This window comes from Carettochelys insculpta, chromosome 12, assembly GCF_033958435.1.
Source record: "Carettochelys insculpta isolate YL-2023 chromosome 12, ASM3395843v1, whole genome shotgun sequence".
Classification (NCBI taxonomy): domain Eukaryota; kingdom Metazoa; phylum Chordata; order Testudines; family Carettochelyidae; genus Carettochelys; species Carettochelys insculpta.
The window spans coordinates 15,755,602-15,772,979 of record NC_134148.1 but is presented as its reverse complement, the minus strand read 5'-3'; the positions used below and the strand labels follow the sequence as shown (position 1 = coordinate 15,772,979).

Here is a 17,378-nt window from a genome sequence, read left to right as displayed (position 1 = left end):
CTGCCTGTTCCTTACTACTGGGGCCAGAAAACAGTATGAACAAACAGTTTAGTATTAATGTAAGCCAGAACACTTCTGATGTGTCACAACCAAATCAGGGTGGTAGGGAAATGGACCTTCTTTGAGGGAACGAAGGAAGGTTCAGTTTCACCAAAGCATACTACAGTAGGATCTCAACATTTGCAAGGGTTCGGCATTGAAAACCCTCATGAATGCTGAATTTTGCAACTAGCTCACGCCTGGATCCTGGCTGCTGGCGCTCCTGCCTGGAGCCCTGGGAAGTGGCAGAGGCTGACGCTCTCCACCCCAGAGCCCTGGGGAAGCAGCCACTCGCAAATAAATGTTGAGACCCTACTGTACCATGTCAGAACAACAGCCAGAATTCACAACCATGTCCTTGCATCGTCTGCCTCAAAAGTTAATGATTTTTAGACTTGCTTTCCTTCCAGAACATCTCTTGAGCATCTTAACTAGGGGAATAATTATGTATAAGGAAGAATGTTACTGGCAGCGCATTGAGCTACAACTCAAGACATTAGAGTTTAATTTTTGGTTTTGCAATAGACTTCCTACATGATCGGGGCAATATCTAACTTCTCAGCACCTCCATTGTTCATTTTCAGAAAGGAGATAACCATACCTCTCTACCTCAGAGACCAAATTTTTCATAGCACTCAGCCACTACTGCAATCGAGGCGAGCAAGGGCCATGTCTCATATCTGTATATCATCTACCAAAATGCGGGCCAAATTTTAATTGAGGCCTCTGTTCATTACTTCAGTAATACTAATTAATAACAAAGATGGAGGCAGTCCTAAATTTAAAAATTCTGACATATCACAATTCAGATTATAAAACCAACTGTGAGAGTTTAAATGTAGAGTCTACCCTTTGTAATATAATATAAAAGATACCCATCTCAAACCGAGGAAGAGCATAAATGGAATATTTGTCAAAGTTATGATAAATTACACAGAAGTTTTACACAGAAGTGTGCAGTATCCTGATTAGCATGATGTGATTTTAAAAAACTCCTTTTGAAGTACAGTGCACCTTTTTCTTATCTAGACAGCATGATACTTAAATGTAATTCATTACAAGATTCCTCACCTTTCCAGGGTCAGCCTATCAGAACTCACTATTTTCTCATCAGCAGCACGATGCAGAATGGGAAATGCTGTTATTGATGAACCGCTCCCAGAATTTATGTTATCTATTAGAAAACCATAAAAAAACCCCTTGAATCAGACATTTTAAAAGTTGCTTTATTAATACTGCAGAAAAAAGGTGGCTTATTCCTATGTGTAAAAAATTAAGATATGCATTGTTCAGATGTTTGTTAGGACTCCAGCATGGTACTTAACTGACTATCAGTTACTACAAACTATATTATACGGCCACTTTCAGAAATGTAACTACTAGTTTGGTTGATTTTACATAACCTGACACCAACTAATTTTTTATCGTAGTAGGTTGTAAATTTGGAACCTGCTCTGAAGTTACCTCTATTTGTATTAGAATGCTGCAGAATCCTTCAGACATCAGGTTACAGGTTGCGTTCATGGATTTAATTCTTGTATCTCAATTCGGAGGAAGACATCCTCCAAATGAGATAGGAGGTATATTAGAAGATTGTTATTTTACTTCACTCCAACTCTAAGCCTACAATTGGCTATGCCTGAAGTTACATATATTTTTAAAGAGGAAAATATGACATGTAAGTGTGGATGATGATTTAAAAATACTACAAAATAAAACAATATTGTGCGATCCAGGTGAGCAAATGCTGAACTATTATTCAAAGGTCAGGATTTCACCACGTCTTAGAGGAATGGGCCCTGTGTCTCTCAGTGTTATGGTAAAAGAAAGGAGTGGCTATTTTAATGTGATAATAATTTAATTAACTACTCTGGATTCTATAGTTAATAATTAACTAATTAGTGCAAAGGGAAAGATTTTAAAATTCATTAAAAACATTGAAAACCCAAGCAGCTTGGAAACCTCTGAGTTATTTGGAGAACCATCTACTAAAAATGTTCTTCTGCAGCCAATCGCTATGGCCATACACCAATATAAGAATGGAGACTCAAGTTCTATAGCTGACAGCACAAATTCCTCCTTATATTGTAATTAAAATAAGTTTATATCGGGGGGAGGAAGGAATCTGAAAAAAAGTGACAAAGAGCAGTTTCTTTAACACATCCAAAAGTTCATTCCTTCTTGTTATAAATCTAAAGTAGACTAGACACACTGTTGGATACTGCGAGTAGGTTGGATTTAAAAAAGAAAAAAGAAAAAAGAAAAAAGAAACATTTTTCCTTGATTTGTATGCTAAATTCCTGCAGCAACCCAAAATCTGGTTTCCTTTCTTTGTGGTGAACAGAGGGAGAGAGTCAGATAATAATTACCAAAAAAAAAAAATAACAATAATGATGTGGAGGGAATATGACGAATACATAAAGAACATTAAGTAAGTTCCATCACAGCTGTTTGAGCCTATACATGTAAGATCAAAGACTTGAAAAAAATCAATTTCAAATTCAACAGGAAGCCTACACAAAATATAGTACAATACTGAAGAGTGGCTCATAAAGACGACAAAAAATTTAGGGAACAAGAAATCTATTTTTCAAAAATGTCCTTTACATTTAAAGCTATAACAGTTTATGGATAAAGTTCATTCTGAGCCTCATAACACAAAAATATAAAGGAGTAACAGTCAGCAATTCCTGTTTAGCCACACATATCATGCATCTGATGAAGTGGGTCTTTGCCCATGAAAGCTTATGCTCCAAAATATCTGTGAGTCTCTAAGATGCCACGGGACTTCTCGTTATCACGAAGATACAGACTAACACAGCTACCTCTCTGATACATATTGTCTGGTGGAGAAACATAAACAAGTTGTAACCTACAACTTTCGCACAAGACACATAATTAGAAAGAAAAAAACTGGACTACTTGTCAATATAGTCTAGTCTCCGTAGTTACCTGAAACATTTGGACCAGCACTAGGACAACCTTGTCTGATTCTGGATTTTGTAGGAGTATGAGCAGAAGATTCCCCAAATGCTGATAGACAGCTTGTACCTTGTTTCAATTCCAGACCAGAAAGGTCTGCCAGATTGGCTGTTACTGGGACATACACCTGCTTATTACGCACCAAAGGATTCAATAATCTTCCATCTCCTGAAGGGGGGAAAAATAAGTAAAATTACCACAAAACTGTGTTCACAATAAATTGCACAAACTACTTCAAAATCAGTGATTTATTTGCCTACAAAACCATTATTTTAAAGAGTATTTATTATTTTAAAAGAACCTAACATGCCGTAACAGAATACACCCCTGTATTCAGTCCCTACATGGTACTATAATAACCGTTGTACAAGTATGCAGTGTTAAGCATCGTGAAAATTCATAACGTGTTGGTCAATATTGTCTGATAAAATACATGTGACAACATTATTAAGTTATAAGATTTCCCTACATGATGTTATTAACATATGTTCCAAACAACCCACTCCTGCCAAAACAGAATTTACTGCTAAAGGCAAATTAACTAGTGCCCAGAGTCACCAAGCATGAAGGGAAACAAAGGAAGCTCAAACAGATTAAAAAAACAAATAAAAAACAGAAGGGAACAGCATCCTACCACACAGACTGATTCCCAGTATACAGCTGGAAACGTTTTTCAAGTGAGCAGCTGAAATTAGAAAGGACAAATATCCCAAGGCACCCCATTCTCTCTGACTATCACATTCATGGCACTTAAAGCAGCAACAGAAGCCATACTCCCCATTCAGTATATAAGTTTGTCAATTTTTACACTTATATGGTCTGGTTGATCAGACTGCTGAAAGTATGTGGTGAGAAACTGCTGGAATCCTATATAGTTTTTAAGACACTTGTTAATACATATCTTTATATTTCTTATAATCAGTTCTGAGTTTTGTACCTCATTACTTGTACTCACTTGAAATCTCTTTTCTTTATAGTTACTAAATTTTTTTATAGTTTTATTTAATTCAATGTATTTAAATTGAAATTTTTGGCTAACTCCATTTCAGGTGACAGTGTGCATATCACGCTCCTGAAGGACTAACAGACTAAATATAATGTGTACTGTCCAAGAAAGAGCTGGTCAATTTTGGACAACATTACTAAGGGGGAAATCTAAGACTGGGGCTATGTATTGGGGTCACCCTGCAATAAAATCAAGGATAGTGAGAACCAGAGTAGAACCCAAATGTGGCTGGAAGACTGCAACCATTCACAGCAACTCATGTTGGGAGACAGTACAATGAGTCACCCAGGTGGGAGAAACTTCGGCAAAGAACTGTAAGTAGTCTCACAGAGAAACCCATGTTGGTTCTGTAGCTTCACAAATAACAAGAAGTCCTGTAGCAGGTTGAAGACTAACAAATGTATTAGGTCATAAACTTTTGTGGGTAAACCCTCTTCCATTCATTTGAAGAAGTAGATTTTACTCACAAAAGCTCAAAACCTGATAAACTAGTTAGTCTCTACCTAACCTGCTACACGACTTCTTGTTATTTGTAAAGAATTGTAAGGCACCCAAGTTTGCAGAGCAGGGGTGACACAGTTGTTCATTAGTCTGGATTTTTACATGGTATGTCACACCTGCATAAAGACCTCAGAGGTGTACTATCTGAGGGGTAGCCATGTTAGTCTGTATCCACAAAAACAATGAGGAGTCCCGCGGCACCTTATAAACTCACAGATTTATTGGAGCATAAGTGGGTCTTTGCCCATGAAAGTTATGCTCCAATAAATCTGTTAGTCTATGAGGTGCCACAGAATTTCTCATTGTTTTTGAGACACATAAGGAGATTTCAGTATCATCATGATCAAACCAATCTTATGTTCATGCCAATCATAATTCCTGTATGATTTCAGGTAACAGCAACATGGCAAATAAAAATGAATTTTGAAGCTCCTTCCATTCTCAGTACAACTGGTAGTGAAATCTTACATGGTGTATTCCCTCTCACAAGCTAACACGTTTCATTATTTTAAAAAATGCACTTGGAAAATGACCCCTATTTTCTTCCCAGTGGAATCATTACCCTCTTTAAACAGACCTTTGATTCAAAAATTGCTTTATGCAGTTCAACCAAACAAAATCAATTTCTTCTGATGCACAGGTCAAAGTTACTCCAGAAAGAGCTATTAAATTATCAAAGCACTACTGAAGATTTAAGAGAAATAGTCTCTCAATTTCTTGAGCTCCTAGTGCCTATGGGTACTGATAGAATAAGAGACAGTAATCATATACACATATCAGTTCAATATAGAACAGTCATATACAATGAATGACAATTATTTTCTTATTTTTGATACTAAGCAGTATCATCACTTGTTTTCCCAACCTTATTAAAAATATTAGCTCCCCAAAATTATGACTGTAAGCAGCACATTAACCAAATGTAATGTCTTACACCTAAGTTACATTAAAACTTTTATTCTCCCTACACAGTCTGTTCTGGTATCCAGATAAACACTGCAATTAACAAAATTCCTGATTTGTAAATTCCTCAGAAAAGTTTTGGAATTCTGACAAACAATCTTCTTCCAAGATGCTGGTTTGACAGCCCTGTAAACATTTAAATTCTATCACTCAAAGATTACAGACAGCACAGATTATGACAGTGCAAAACTCTCTTTGTTGCCCTACAAAGATAACATTAAAAAGCTTCCGTTTGATGATGGACAATTTCTATGATTTTTATAACGCAAGACATGATTACTATATAAAAAACAGCATTACCCAAATAACTTATTGGTAACAGCATTACGTGACAAAACAGTGATTACCTCCAAGATTACACTATTACAATCAATTTGGAAACAAAAAATAAAAAGTAGAGCTAGTATCCCCGTTCCCATGCATCAAGATGAGAATACAGTCAAATCTTTCATATACCACAAAAAAAAACAACAACACCTATTTGTCAAGTATGTTCAGTGTATGAAATAAGTTCCAGACCGCTAACCAAGCTTTTTTTCTTTTCATAATTAATGTTGTTTAACTATAGAAGGAAGCTTTACCTTGTTTTCCTGAATAGTTTTTTTCAATATCATGTTGCAAGAGCCTGTTTTGGAAAGCTGACTGGTCTTTATTTATCCTGAATTCAAACTGCAACACAATGTTCAAAATATGATATGCTTGAAACAAGATTTTTCACACACACAGATTGTTTTATAGTTAATTGTTACAACGTGGTACACTTATTATTTATTTAAGATAAATATTTCTTTTCTTAAGGAGGACTATTAGATTTACTCATGTTAAAATGTCTCATTCTCTTCAATAAGGCAGTAATAATCAGATTTAACTGTGTAGTACCAGGAAGATTTTGTACGACAGCTTTAACGAATAGGGCATGTTATAAACATCTAAAACAAATTAGATAAAATGGTTATTTAAAATATTTCATTATCAAAAAGAAAATACTGAAAAAGTGCAAAAAGAACTGCAGTTAGGATAAGGTTTTCAAAGCTACCTTGAGAAAATTAACAGCTACTGGGTGTCAACGTTGTTTTGCTGGGTTTGAAAATTTCAGCCAAAATATGTTATTTTCGTGGATATTGTTCTATAATAATAATTCTACTGAAGAACAGCTTTATTTTTAAAATATAAATACTAGAATTCAATAGACCGAAGTAGGCAATCTACACCATCAAATCTTGTCTGGGCAGTATACAATTATTTGCAGGGCATCATGAGTACAGTAACAAGAATCCAGTTTTCCTTAATGAGTCAAGAACATCCTGGAGAGTGTCACTGAAAGAGTTTCCACTTGGCCACTCTTCCAGTTCCTCAAGCACATTGACAAGAGAAACAAGATGGGAATTGAGACTTGAGCGGCACTCCCACAATATACTGGCAAGCGTGGCTGAACTAGGGAACATGCACTGCACGAGACAACAGACTCGCCATCTACCACAGTAGAAAAAACAGAAGGGAGGCACAATGCTGAAACTTATTTTGGGTTCACAGCAGAGCAATAATTGATGCCAGAGTTCACACAGCACTTGTCCCAGGTGGGTGAAATACATCATTACAAAACAAAATACTAATACCCAAATGTTTAAAAAACTATTGTAGAAATGGAAATTGTAACTACAAGAGTATTTCTGCATCTGCATTAATAAATACAGGCAAAATATCAAACTTAGTTAAGTTTCAGTAATTTATTTTTTTAAAATGTATTTGGATCTCACTGGTTTATGTCTCTCTGCCACTGATGAGGTTTGGATAACCAGCTGAAGCCCACAGTTGTTACCCTGTAAATTGAAACAAAAATTTCATTTTGCAAAAACTGACTTCTTAAAACAAAAGGCTAAATACACCTTATTAATGAGAAAAATTCTTCTATTATAATAATCCATCCAATAAAGAATGCTGCCTTAGACTATACTGTCATAAGGGACAAAAGCATAATTATTTATGGTTATCTGAACTCACTGCCCCATCTCCACCATACTCTCAGTTTTACACTCAAGTAACAATTTGGAGGTCTGACATACACTGCATGCATCTTTTAGCAGTATGTAGAATATGCATTCAAGTAGCTTCTCTACCCCCACTGCAGCAGAAGTTTAAACAGTGGTATAAACAGTGAAGTAAACACACATCTGTAGGGTGTGGTGATGTATGTGAACACATAGTGTACACAGTCTTCTCACCCAAACTGTGCCTTCCTTCTACAATGATTATGCTGGAGCCCTCCCCCTACCAAAGGAAAAGACTCTGGGGGTTGGGGCAGGAACCTGATGCCTCTACCTTTAGCGTTTTTAAACACTGACAAATGTTGCTATACACCGTAATATGACTGCAGTTGGCTTTTCACAGAGGCACGTAGCTAAACATATCCCATATGTCACACAAAGTACACAAAGTCTGTCATTAAAGACACAGTCTGTCATTCAAGCTGAAGAAAGGCACCTTAAAATATTCTCTTTTCCCCTGCATGGACAGCACACCAGATCTATTTTTAAATAGGGAAATACTCCTCTTGGACTTTTATAGAAAAGATATCAGGGGCTTTTAAAAAGCTTATTATTTACCAAAAGCCTAACCCTAGTCTTTCCAAACATACCTAAAAAAGCAATCCCAACAGCTTCATAGAAAAGTTTAAAGCAACTCACAACCCCAGCGTCCTCGCTGAACACTGTCCCTGAGTCTACATGTGCACCTTCCTTTGGAAAGGAGCATGTTAATGAGCGGTTTCAAATCTGCTAATGAGGCGCTGTAATATGCAGTGCCTCATTAGCATAATGGCGGCCGCGGCGATTCGAAAGTGCGGCTTTTCTGGGGGCCGGAAAAAGAGGCTTTCGAAAACTAGGGGGGGGTCCTTTCGGAAGGTCCCGTCTCCACGTGCCGCCCGCTATTGCAAAAGCCGCACTTTCGGATCGCCGCGGCCGCGATTATCCTAATGAGGCGCTGCATATTCATTGCAGCGCCTCCTTAGCATCTTTCGAACCCGCTCATTAACATGCCCCTTTCGAAAGGAAGCGGCTCGTGTAGCCCCATATGAACCATACACGTCAGTATAGGTCTCCATGTCGCTCCTGAGCCCTGCTGGCGTGCCACGCCGCTTGGCAGAGTGTAGCTGTGGTCGTGTTCCCTGAACCGCACGCCTGGTGGTGCACACAACCAGCCCCCCCAGGCAGCAGACAGCCGCTGTGCCTACCTGCCCGCGCGCTGCCCCCTCGCTAGCTGCGAGAGAAAGCACCCGGGCCCCTCCAGCCCGAGCACACCGCTGCCCCCACCCAAAGCCCTGGCCGAGGGGAGCGTTCCGCTTGCCGCTGGCGAAGGGAGCGGCGCGCCCACGGGTGCAGGAGCAGAGCGCGGGGGCAGCTGGCTAGTGACACAGGGCGGGACGCGGCCCAGCGGCGGAGGGAGCCAGCTGAGATGCGAGGGGGCGGAGGCCCAGGGTGCCGGGGACAGGCCCCGCCCGAGGCGGCAGGCGGACAGGCTGTGAGGGGCGAGGACCAGCGGCACGCGGCTCCCCGGCGCCGCGAAGATCCGAGGCAACCCGCTCACCAGCCCCCGTCGGGACCTACGCGCTCCCTTCCCGCGGCGGTGGGTAACCCGTCCCCTCGCGTCCGCGACACCTACAGTGCTGGGCCCGGCCCTGCCGCCGGCCGGCCGGCACTTGCTGGGCACCATGGAAACCAGTCTCCCCCAGCGGCCACCCAGCTCCCACGGCCTCCTGCTTCGGGCGCCGGAAACCGCTCCTTAGTCGCCATAGCAACCTCCACTTCCGGTTCATCTCCCGGCTGCTCCGGGGATGCTACAGCCGGGGCGGAGGTAACGGGCCCCGGCAGGGCCGCTCTGGCTTCGCCTGGTGCTGTGTATCTGTGACACAGGGCTGGCCTGCGTCGCTGCAGCGCCTTCCTCACTGTGTTTTCCCTCCTAGCGGCCTGGCGAGATGGGGAAGCCTGTTTTACACGTGGGCAAGCCCGTGTCTGTGACTTGCCCCAGTCACACCTGTAGCCTTGGAAAGATCAAGCAATTGTGTATTATCCATATCCCCAGCTCACCCCTCCAGTCACTGGCCCTCTCCTTCTTCTGGCAAGTTACTTACCCACCTGCTATGCATTGCACAGTCTGTGCTCTTGTCCACATTGGTGCTTTGCTCCAATTCGGCCACTAACATAGCTGCACAACCACTTCAAGTCTCCCTCTCTTCCCCTAAACACAGGCACAAGGGAAGTCACAATTTGTACTAGGGCCCAGCCACTACTAGACAAATGTTACTTAAGGGCTAGAATCAGGATAACGCTACAAGGTAGTCCCAACCTGAGAATGCCTTCTCAATATCTCATTCTTGAATTTAAAAAATAGTCATTTCAAACTCCAAGTTGTTGGGAAATCCTTGACACTGCCCAAAACATCCTGCAAGTTGTACAAATGCTAATTTCATTCCATAGAATGAAATGCTTTCGTCAGTAGTTGATATTGTCAAAGTTTTAAGACACATGCTCAGGTAAAAGGAAAGAAAAAATGAACAACCAGCTCAGGCTCAGATGAGGCATTTAATGAAGCAAGAAAGTAAATCCAGGTGCTAAACAAGCACATTTGTGAAAAGCTATAAATTACAGTAAGTACAGTGCCAGCAAGCGTCTTTTAAAAAGATTATGGAGTTTGGTATTATAAATGTTAGCAAAATGCTTACACAGAGGATTGTTGAAAAACAGGTACATAAATGTAAAGAGCACCATATTGTGAAGATACCACTTTACACGCATCATTTCAGAGACAATGAATGATGTGGACACCTTTAGGTCACTGACTGGTACAATCTGATCTAGAAAAACAGTGCTTGAAAATTCTCATCTTCTGATGACTATATAGTGGCCTGCACTAAATAAATTGGGGACTCCTTCCAATTTATACTGTAAACACAACACAATAAAGATGCACACACATCCATGTGCACACACGGAAAGAGGACTAAATGGTCATTTACAACTCAACTTCTTTCCAAACTATGGGAGATATCTTTCCAGGTTAGTGCCCTTTGATGGGGCCTAAATGGCCACAGTCACTGATGTAGCTGTTCTATGGATGAATTCAGTGATGCTGACATGTCACACATCTGCTGAGTGGTTTTCCTAATCCAACCACAGTAAGCACAAGTGTAAGAATAGACAATACTTAACCAACAATCTCTTGACTATGAATGAGAACACAGGAATAATTTGGCCTAATTTCTTTAACATATTATCAATAATGAAATTAACATCCATACATGTAAGTCATTTACAAGTAAAATGTTCAGCTTGCTGTTTCTTTTTCATAGTTGTTGACTCTACTTGCATAGTTCCACAAGCATCTAGGAAGGCTTTACAAAGTAAACATTAAGCAATAGGTCTTTGACCGTTTTTAAATTTAGTGCTATTATAAGACGTAGCACTGAATCATATAAACTCTTTATGTTTCCCAGCACCCACTTTTCAGTCCATCTACTCTTTTCATCACACACACATGCAAACTGAAGCACCAAAAACATAGAATGAACTTCCCTCACGTGCAGAGTGCCTATGAAAAGTCCTGTGCTCTGCTAAAATCCCACAGGGGATCGGCATGAGAAAGGGAACATAAGGAAAGGGCAATTCAGGGATGCTGCTGTGTGTCCTAGGGGATTGTCTTCCTGGTAGTTACCAATAGGTTGCACAGGAGAAGGGTGGAGGATTGTTGGAGATAAAGCTTTGGACTAGGACGCCAGACATATACATTCAATTTCTTACTACCAGGCTGTATTTATATTGTGCCCTTAACTCAAAATAAGACACGTGATTTGCGCTATGCATATTGCATATCCTATTTCGAGTCAGTTTCAAAATAGGCTATTTTGGGATTTAGTGCCAAATTTCAAAATTTTGGGCTATTCTGAGGCATCCCTTACTTCTCCCGCAACAAGGGGTAGAGGGATGCCAAAATAACAAGCCCAGTATTTCAAAAAATATTTCAAAATGCCAGGAGCGTTTCCTAGACACAAAGTTACTATTTCAGGATACCTCAGTATCCTGAAATAGCCCGCAGTGTAAACATAGCCCCAGAGGCTATAGTTTTGGGCAACTTACTTAATCATTCTGGGTCTCAGTTTCCCATCTGTAAAACATGGTAACAGTAAGGGCCACCCTTACAATTTATGGGGCCCTCAGCAATTGAGAGGTGGCCCCTCCCCTGCAGCTTCTGCCAGGGCTCCCCTCCACCTCTCCCGCTAGCACAGCTTTTGCTGGTGCTTTAGGTTTTCCTTGGGCTGAAGTGCAGCTGCAGGGCCTGAGGGCTTCTACACCGACCTTCCTTCCTATTTCATTACCTCCAAATACCATTGTTTTTGTTTTATACATGTTCATAATCAGTCTGTGCTGCTTCCCTTCCTTGTTTAGCACCTGCGCCATTCTTGCTAGCTTCTCTTCATCTTCCTCAATGATAACTATATCTTCTGTGAACCTCACATTGTTAATTCCCATCCCGTGCACAGATATTCTTTCTACCTCTTCCTTGATCTCATCCATCACTCTCTCTAGGTGCTCATGAAGATACTCAGTGATATTGGATCTCCTTGTCTCGTACCACTACTCATTCTCAACCAAATTCCCAACTCTGCACATTCTCACCACTGCCTCCCCATTGTCATTGATAGCCTTCAAACAACCATATCAGTCTGCTGTCCACTCCCTATGACTCCAACACTGCCCAAGTCACTTTCTGATCTATAGTGTCAAATGCCTGAGTTCCCTGAGTACTTTACCTAAACTACACATGGACGCACAATGGAACCAATTTCTCAGTCTTCCATCCCTACTGGAGCAGCGTTATACTATCTTTCACTGCACAGAAATCTGTATCATGCAAGCTCATTAATTAATCCACTTCCCCCTTGACGTGAGGAAGATATGCACCAAGCCTTTGTTGACTGAGTTAAGATTTTTCCAAACTCTTCACTCAAAAGCACACTGGTTAAGATAAAGCATAAAACAAGTTTATTAACAACAGATGGATTTTAAGTGATTATAAGTGATATCAAACATATTAACGCAGATTACTAGTAAATAAACAGAAACACAATCTAAGCCTAATATGCTAGATAGGATTAGCTCAGCAATATTTCACCCTGACTGATGATACAAGTGAGCTTGCAGATTCTTGAGATAATATGCTGCATTTGCTATGCAGCCTGGATACCCCTCCCCTGTTCTAAGTCCTTTGGTTCCCAGAGGCTCTTTCAGCTGTTGAGTTGTGGTGGCCATCACTACCCATCTTTTACAGGTTCTTCCAACTTGCTGGAAAGTTCATGAATGTGACCTAGGAGGTCCATTGTCCATAGCCTATGTACTCCCTCTGCAGGAACCGCTTTATACAGACTTGTTGTGCTCCTAGACTTTTTCCCATGCTGGGACCTGATGGCAGCCATTAACACTGTCTGTCTACTCTTGAAGGCTAATTTGTGGTGTTTTTTTCAGCCCAATATTATTCCTTTAGTAATCTACACGTGGAAGGATTTCACAACTTCACATACAGTGATAAATACACAATCTAACACCATATTTATGTTTAGAATAAGACCTCAAAAAGTAGGGCCCAACCAAATTCACAGTCCACTTCGGTCAATTTCAAGATTTTAGGATTTTTTCAAATGGTAAACTCATGATCTGAGATATTTAAATCTGAAATGTCATGGTGTTGTAATTGTAGGGGTTCTGACAAGGAGTTGTGTGGAGGTCTCAAGGTTATTGTTTGGGGGTTGTGGTATTGCCACCCTTACGTCTGTGCAGCTGCTGGTAGCAGCACTTCCTTCAGAGCTGAGCAGTTGGACAATGGCAGCCGCAGACCAGGCAGTAACTTCTGAAATCACAGCTACCTCCAGCAGCAGCAGAGCAGTAAGAATGCTGCTAACAGTAGCTGCCTGAAGAGCTGGGCCCTTAGACAGCAACTGCCACTCTCTGGCCAACCAGCTCTGAAAGCAGAAGTAAGAATGGCATGGATCTGGTGTTACCACCCTCACTCCTGCACTGCTGCTGGTGGGCGCTGGCTTCCGGGCTGGGCACCTGGCCAATATTACAATCACGCTCTCCAGTCACTCAGCTCTGAAAGCAGCATAAAAGTAAGGGCTGCAGTACTGCAGCCCCTTTAAAATAACCTTGTGATTCCCTTGAAATTCCCTTTTAGGTCAGGACCTCCCATTTGAGAAATGCTGGTCACCCTTGTGAGATCTGTATAGGATAGGTTAAAAGCACACAAAAGGTCAGATTTCGTGGGCAGACACCAGATTTCATGGTCTGTGACATGTTTTGAATGGCTGTGAATTTAGTAGCGCCCAACTCACAAGGTACCCTGTGTACAAAACATACCATAATTATACCACTATGGTAATTCTGAGGCACTTTGGAGTGCAGAATCTCAAAGCTCCCTCTCCTTCCTTACAAAGTCAAGTTCACTGTTATCATGCCATGACTGCTCTCATTTCCCACCAGAGAGTAGGATTACTCCAATAATTTCACTTTCTGCCTTATGTATATCAGACTGGTCAATTATATAGCTGGATAGTTTCCACTAATATCAGGCATGATTCTGTCTCCCTGAAGGCCTGGCAAACTCACACTGACTTCGGTGGTACATAAATCAAATCTATAATGCCTGTAGCCACGTCCTTCCTGGAACAGATTTTTATGTCTAACTTCTGCTCCCAGTCAAGTCAATGGCAAAACTTCATTGACCTCAATGGACCAAAGAGGAACCTCTATGTCTTACCAAGGCCAACTTGATACAAAACCACTGCATTAGCAGACAAACATTTGTTTATTCTCCCATTTATGTAAGGAAGCGTTCTTCATTTTAAAAAAAAAAAAAAGATTGAAACAAAACAAGAACCCCCAACACTTTTCTCCACACACAGCGTCTTAAAAATAAGCCAAAAACCATCATGGCAAATGAGTGTTTTTCAATACAGTTAATGCTGACAGACCTGCCTACAGAATATTCTTTGTAGAGCGATGAAAATGATATGGCAGCTAACTGCAATTAACAGGTTTGGAATTCAAATCTTTAAGAACAAAAATAATGGTCAAATGCACTGAAACTAAATATCATTTTCACTGTAAAAATGAGGGAATCAAGAACAATACTCAGAAAGAAAAAGGAAGTATACCAGAGACAGCAGGAATTCCAAAACCCAGCTTCCATTACGTGGCTCATGTGTGAATAGTAATGAGAGAGAGAGATCTTGAGGATCCTCCCCAGTTAAAGAATAAATATTCATGGAGTAACATTCTACAGTGTAGGCTACAATCCTGGTTTCAAATACACCTTTGCTTTACTTTGAAAATGGAGACAGTTCCCTGAAATCAAGGCAGCAACTCTCATGTTCTAAGTTAAGCATGTTGAGCAAAGTTAAGCAAAGATTATAGTTATGGTGCTGCTCTGAACAGCTAACAACATACACTTACACTTACCAGTGTTCCCTGTAAGCTGAATACTTGGACGTTTGGCCAGGATAGTGTCAAATGATGCCCAACTGATTAACAGAGAGCCCACAGCATTTATTTCTATTTGTGGTACACATCACACATACCTTGTGCCCATAACAAAATTTATTCCACCCATGGATGGAAAAAATAGAGTAAACATTGCCTCATACTGTTGCCAAGACAATCTATTTCCACCAGCCCCTCTCAGAAGTCCACAGAGGCCTAGGCCACTTCCAGCTTTTGAGGCCTCTAGCCATAACAACAATAAAAAATGACAATGCATGAAAACAAAATACATTTCAAACATGTGTCTTCATGAAACTCACTGTTCAAGATTGTCCTCACAAATTTGTCACCTGGAATCTGGTCCTGTAGACTATGAAAGCCTATGATAATAGCCAAGCTACCACGCAAGCAATAAGTCACCTCTTTTAGCTACCACAGGAAGATAATAGTGAGGAATTTTCCCATATAAATAGTTGCTTAGTCAACTAGATGTAAAACTGTGAAAATGATACAGGTTGAACCTCTCTAATCCAGAACCCTCTCCTCCAGCAATATCCATTATCCAGCATGATTTTAATTAGAAAGATGACCACTTATCACAGGTGTAGCCAAGTTTACAGTGGTCCCATAAAGTTTGTTTACAGCCACCAGTCCTAGCTCTCTGTGTTCAGTGCATTATTTAGCTTTAATTTACTCCTAAATGTCTTCTAAGAGCCCAGTAAGCTGTGAAAATGTTGGTAACATGCTAGAAAATATTTGCCTCTGGTGATCCGACAAATTCTCTCATCCAGCACCGTTCAGGTCACCAGGGTGCTGGACAAGAGAGGTTCAAACTGTAAATGTGAAAATTCTCTGATTTTCAGCATGCACTTGATGAACCACGGGATAATAGTAGCAGTTTGTTTAAATAATCAGCTGATCTGAGAGGACATCTTAACCATTGTCCAATCTTGTGCCACCAGAACTGATATGTTTTATGAATATTTATGAACATTTTAACTCTTTAACATAAGCTCTATATCAACAAAAATTATGTCTTTTACCAAATCACATCTCTTATTTGATTAAATTTGCAGTTCTAAGATGGGAGTGTGTCACACTTTGGTCCCATACGGATGCACATGAAAACAAGTTGTAAAACTTATAAAATGCCAAAAAATTAACAAGTGTCTAAATTTGAGGCCCCCTTTCAGCTTGCGGTCAAGGCCAAATGGCCCTCCTATTCCCCATCCCCACTCCTATAGCCCGGATTTTGACTTGATACATCACTTTCTTTAGACAGCTGAAAACAACATCAGGGAGTGAGGTGTGAAGGGATGTCAGTCATCTCACTGGAATGGTAACTCTGAAAGCACAACACATAAAGAACTATAACTATTTACCTGATAGTAACAGAGAGGTAGCCCTGTTAGTCTGTGTTCTAAGAAAACAAACCAGCAATCATCCAGTGACTGAACTTGAGTAGCTTGTAATCCCTCTGTCTAGCCTTCTCAGTCCCAAACTGGCCTCATGGTAGGTCACACGTTCCAGTCTTGGAAGCTCTTAATGTTGGCTCACTTACCGAGCGGCCAGATAAATGTGGCAGGGGGGCTATAACTGCATCTGTAAGACAAAACACCTAATATCAGGAGGAGCCTAACATTAGAAGGGAGAAAGGAGACCCCACCCGCCGCACCACAGCACAGGGCCAGCAGGGAAATATCAGGAGCATCCAGAGGTTTGGTCACCTTGCTGTCTTGGATGAAGGGATTTCTCATCCCCTCTTCCCCCCCACCCCTTGCTCTCTCACACACACTCACACGCACACAGGAGGACTACAGAGGTTATGACTAGGAGAAAGCTGGCAAAGGGTGACCCTGCTTTAAAAGACGGCGACTCCCTTTCCTGCCCCCACAAATGAAGAGCGATTCCCCGCCCCCCCCCCCGCATGGAAACTCGCCCAGCAAAGAACATCCCCACCAGCCCTCCCCGACCCAGGAGCCCGGCGTGAGGGAGAATCTGGGCCCCACGCCCCGAGCCTCCCTACCCTTCCCTGGGGATGAGAGACGCCTGGGGCCCACTCGCAGACCCCTGCCCCGGGATGAGAAGTCTGCGCTCGCCCCCCTCTGCGGTGGACTCCCCTTTCTGGTCCGGGGCAGCCTGGCCGGGTATAAAGGCCCCCGGCGGGCCAGCCGCCTGCCCCCTCCCCGGGCTCACGCCGGGGCGACCCTGTACGCGCTGCTCCGCGCCCTCCTCTGCCTGCTGCTGCCCAGGGGCGCGGCCCAGGGGGAGCACAGGCCCGGCCCCCCGGCTCCCTGCGGAGGTAGGCGGGAGCCGGCCGCCCAGAAGCAGGAGGGGTCTGGAGCAGGGGGCGCCGCCGCGGC

General features: G+C 41.8%; 1 protein-coding gene across 1 annotated transcript in view; it reads right to left on the bottom strand.

Moving 5' to 3' along the window:
• LRRC49 (leucine rich repeat containing 49) overlaps positions 1 to 9,279 on the bottom strand; it is a 112,135-nt gene extending 102,856 nt beyond the window's left edge. The window contains 6 exon segments of the mRNA XM_075006730.1: positions 1,111 to 1,213; positions 2,992 to 3,189; positions 6,073 to 6,160; positions 7,249 to 7,311; positions 9,149 to 9,229; positions 9,232 to 9,279. Coding sequence (XP_074862831.1) covers positions 1,111 to 1,213; positions 2,992 to 3,189; positions 6,073 to 6,160; positions 7,249 to 7,311; positions 9,149 to 9,229; positions 9,232 to 9,279 — 581 coding nt within the window.
• Between the last annotated feature and the right edge of the window lie 8,099 nt (positions 9,280 to 17,378).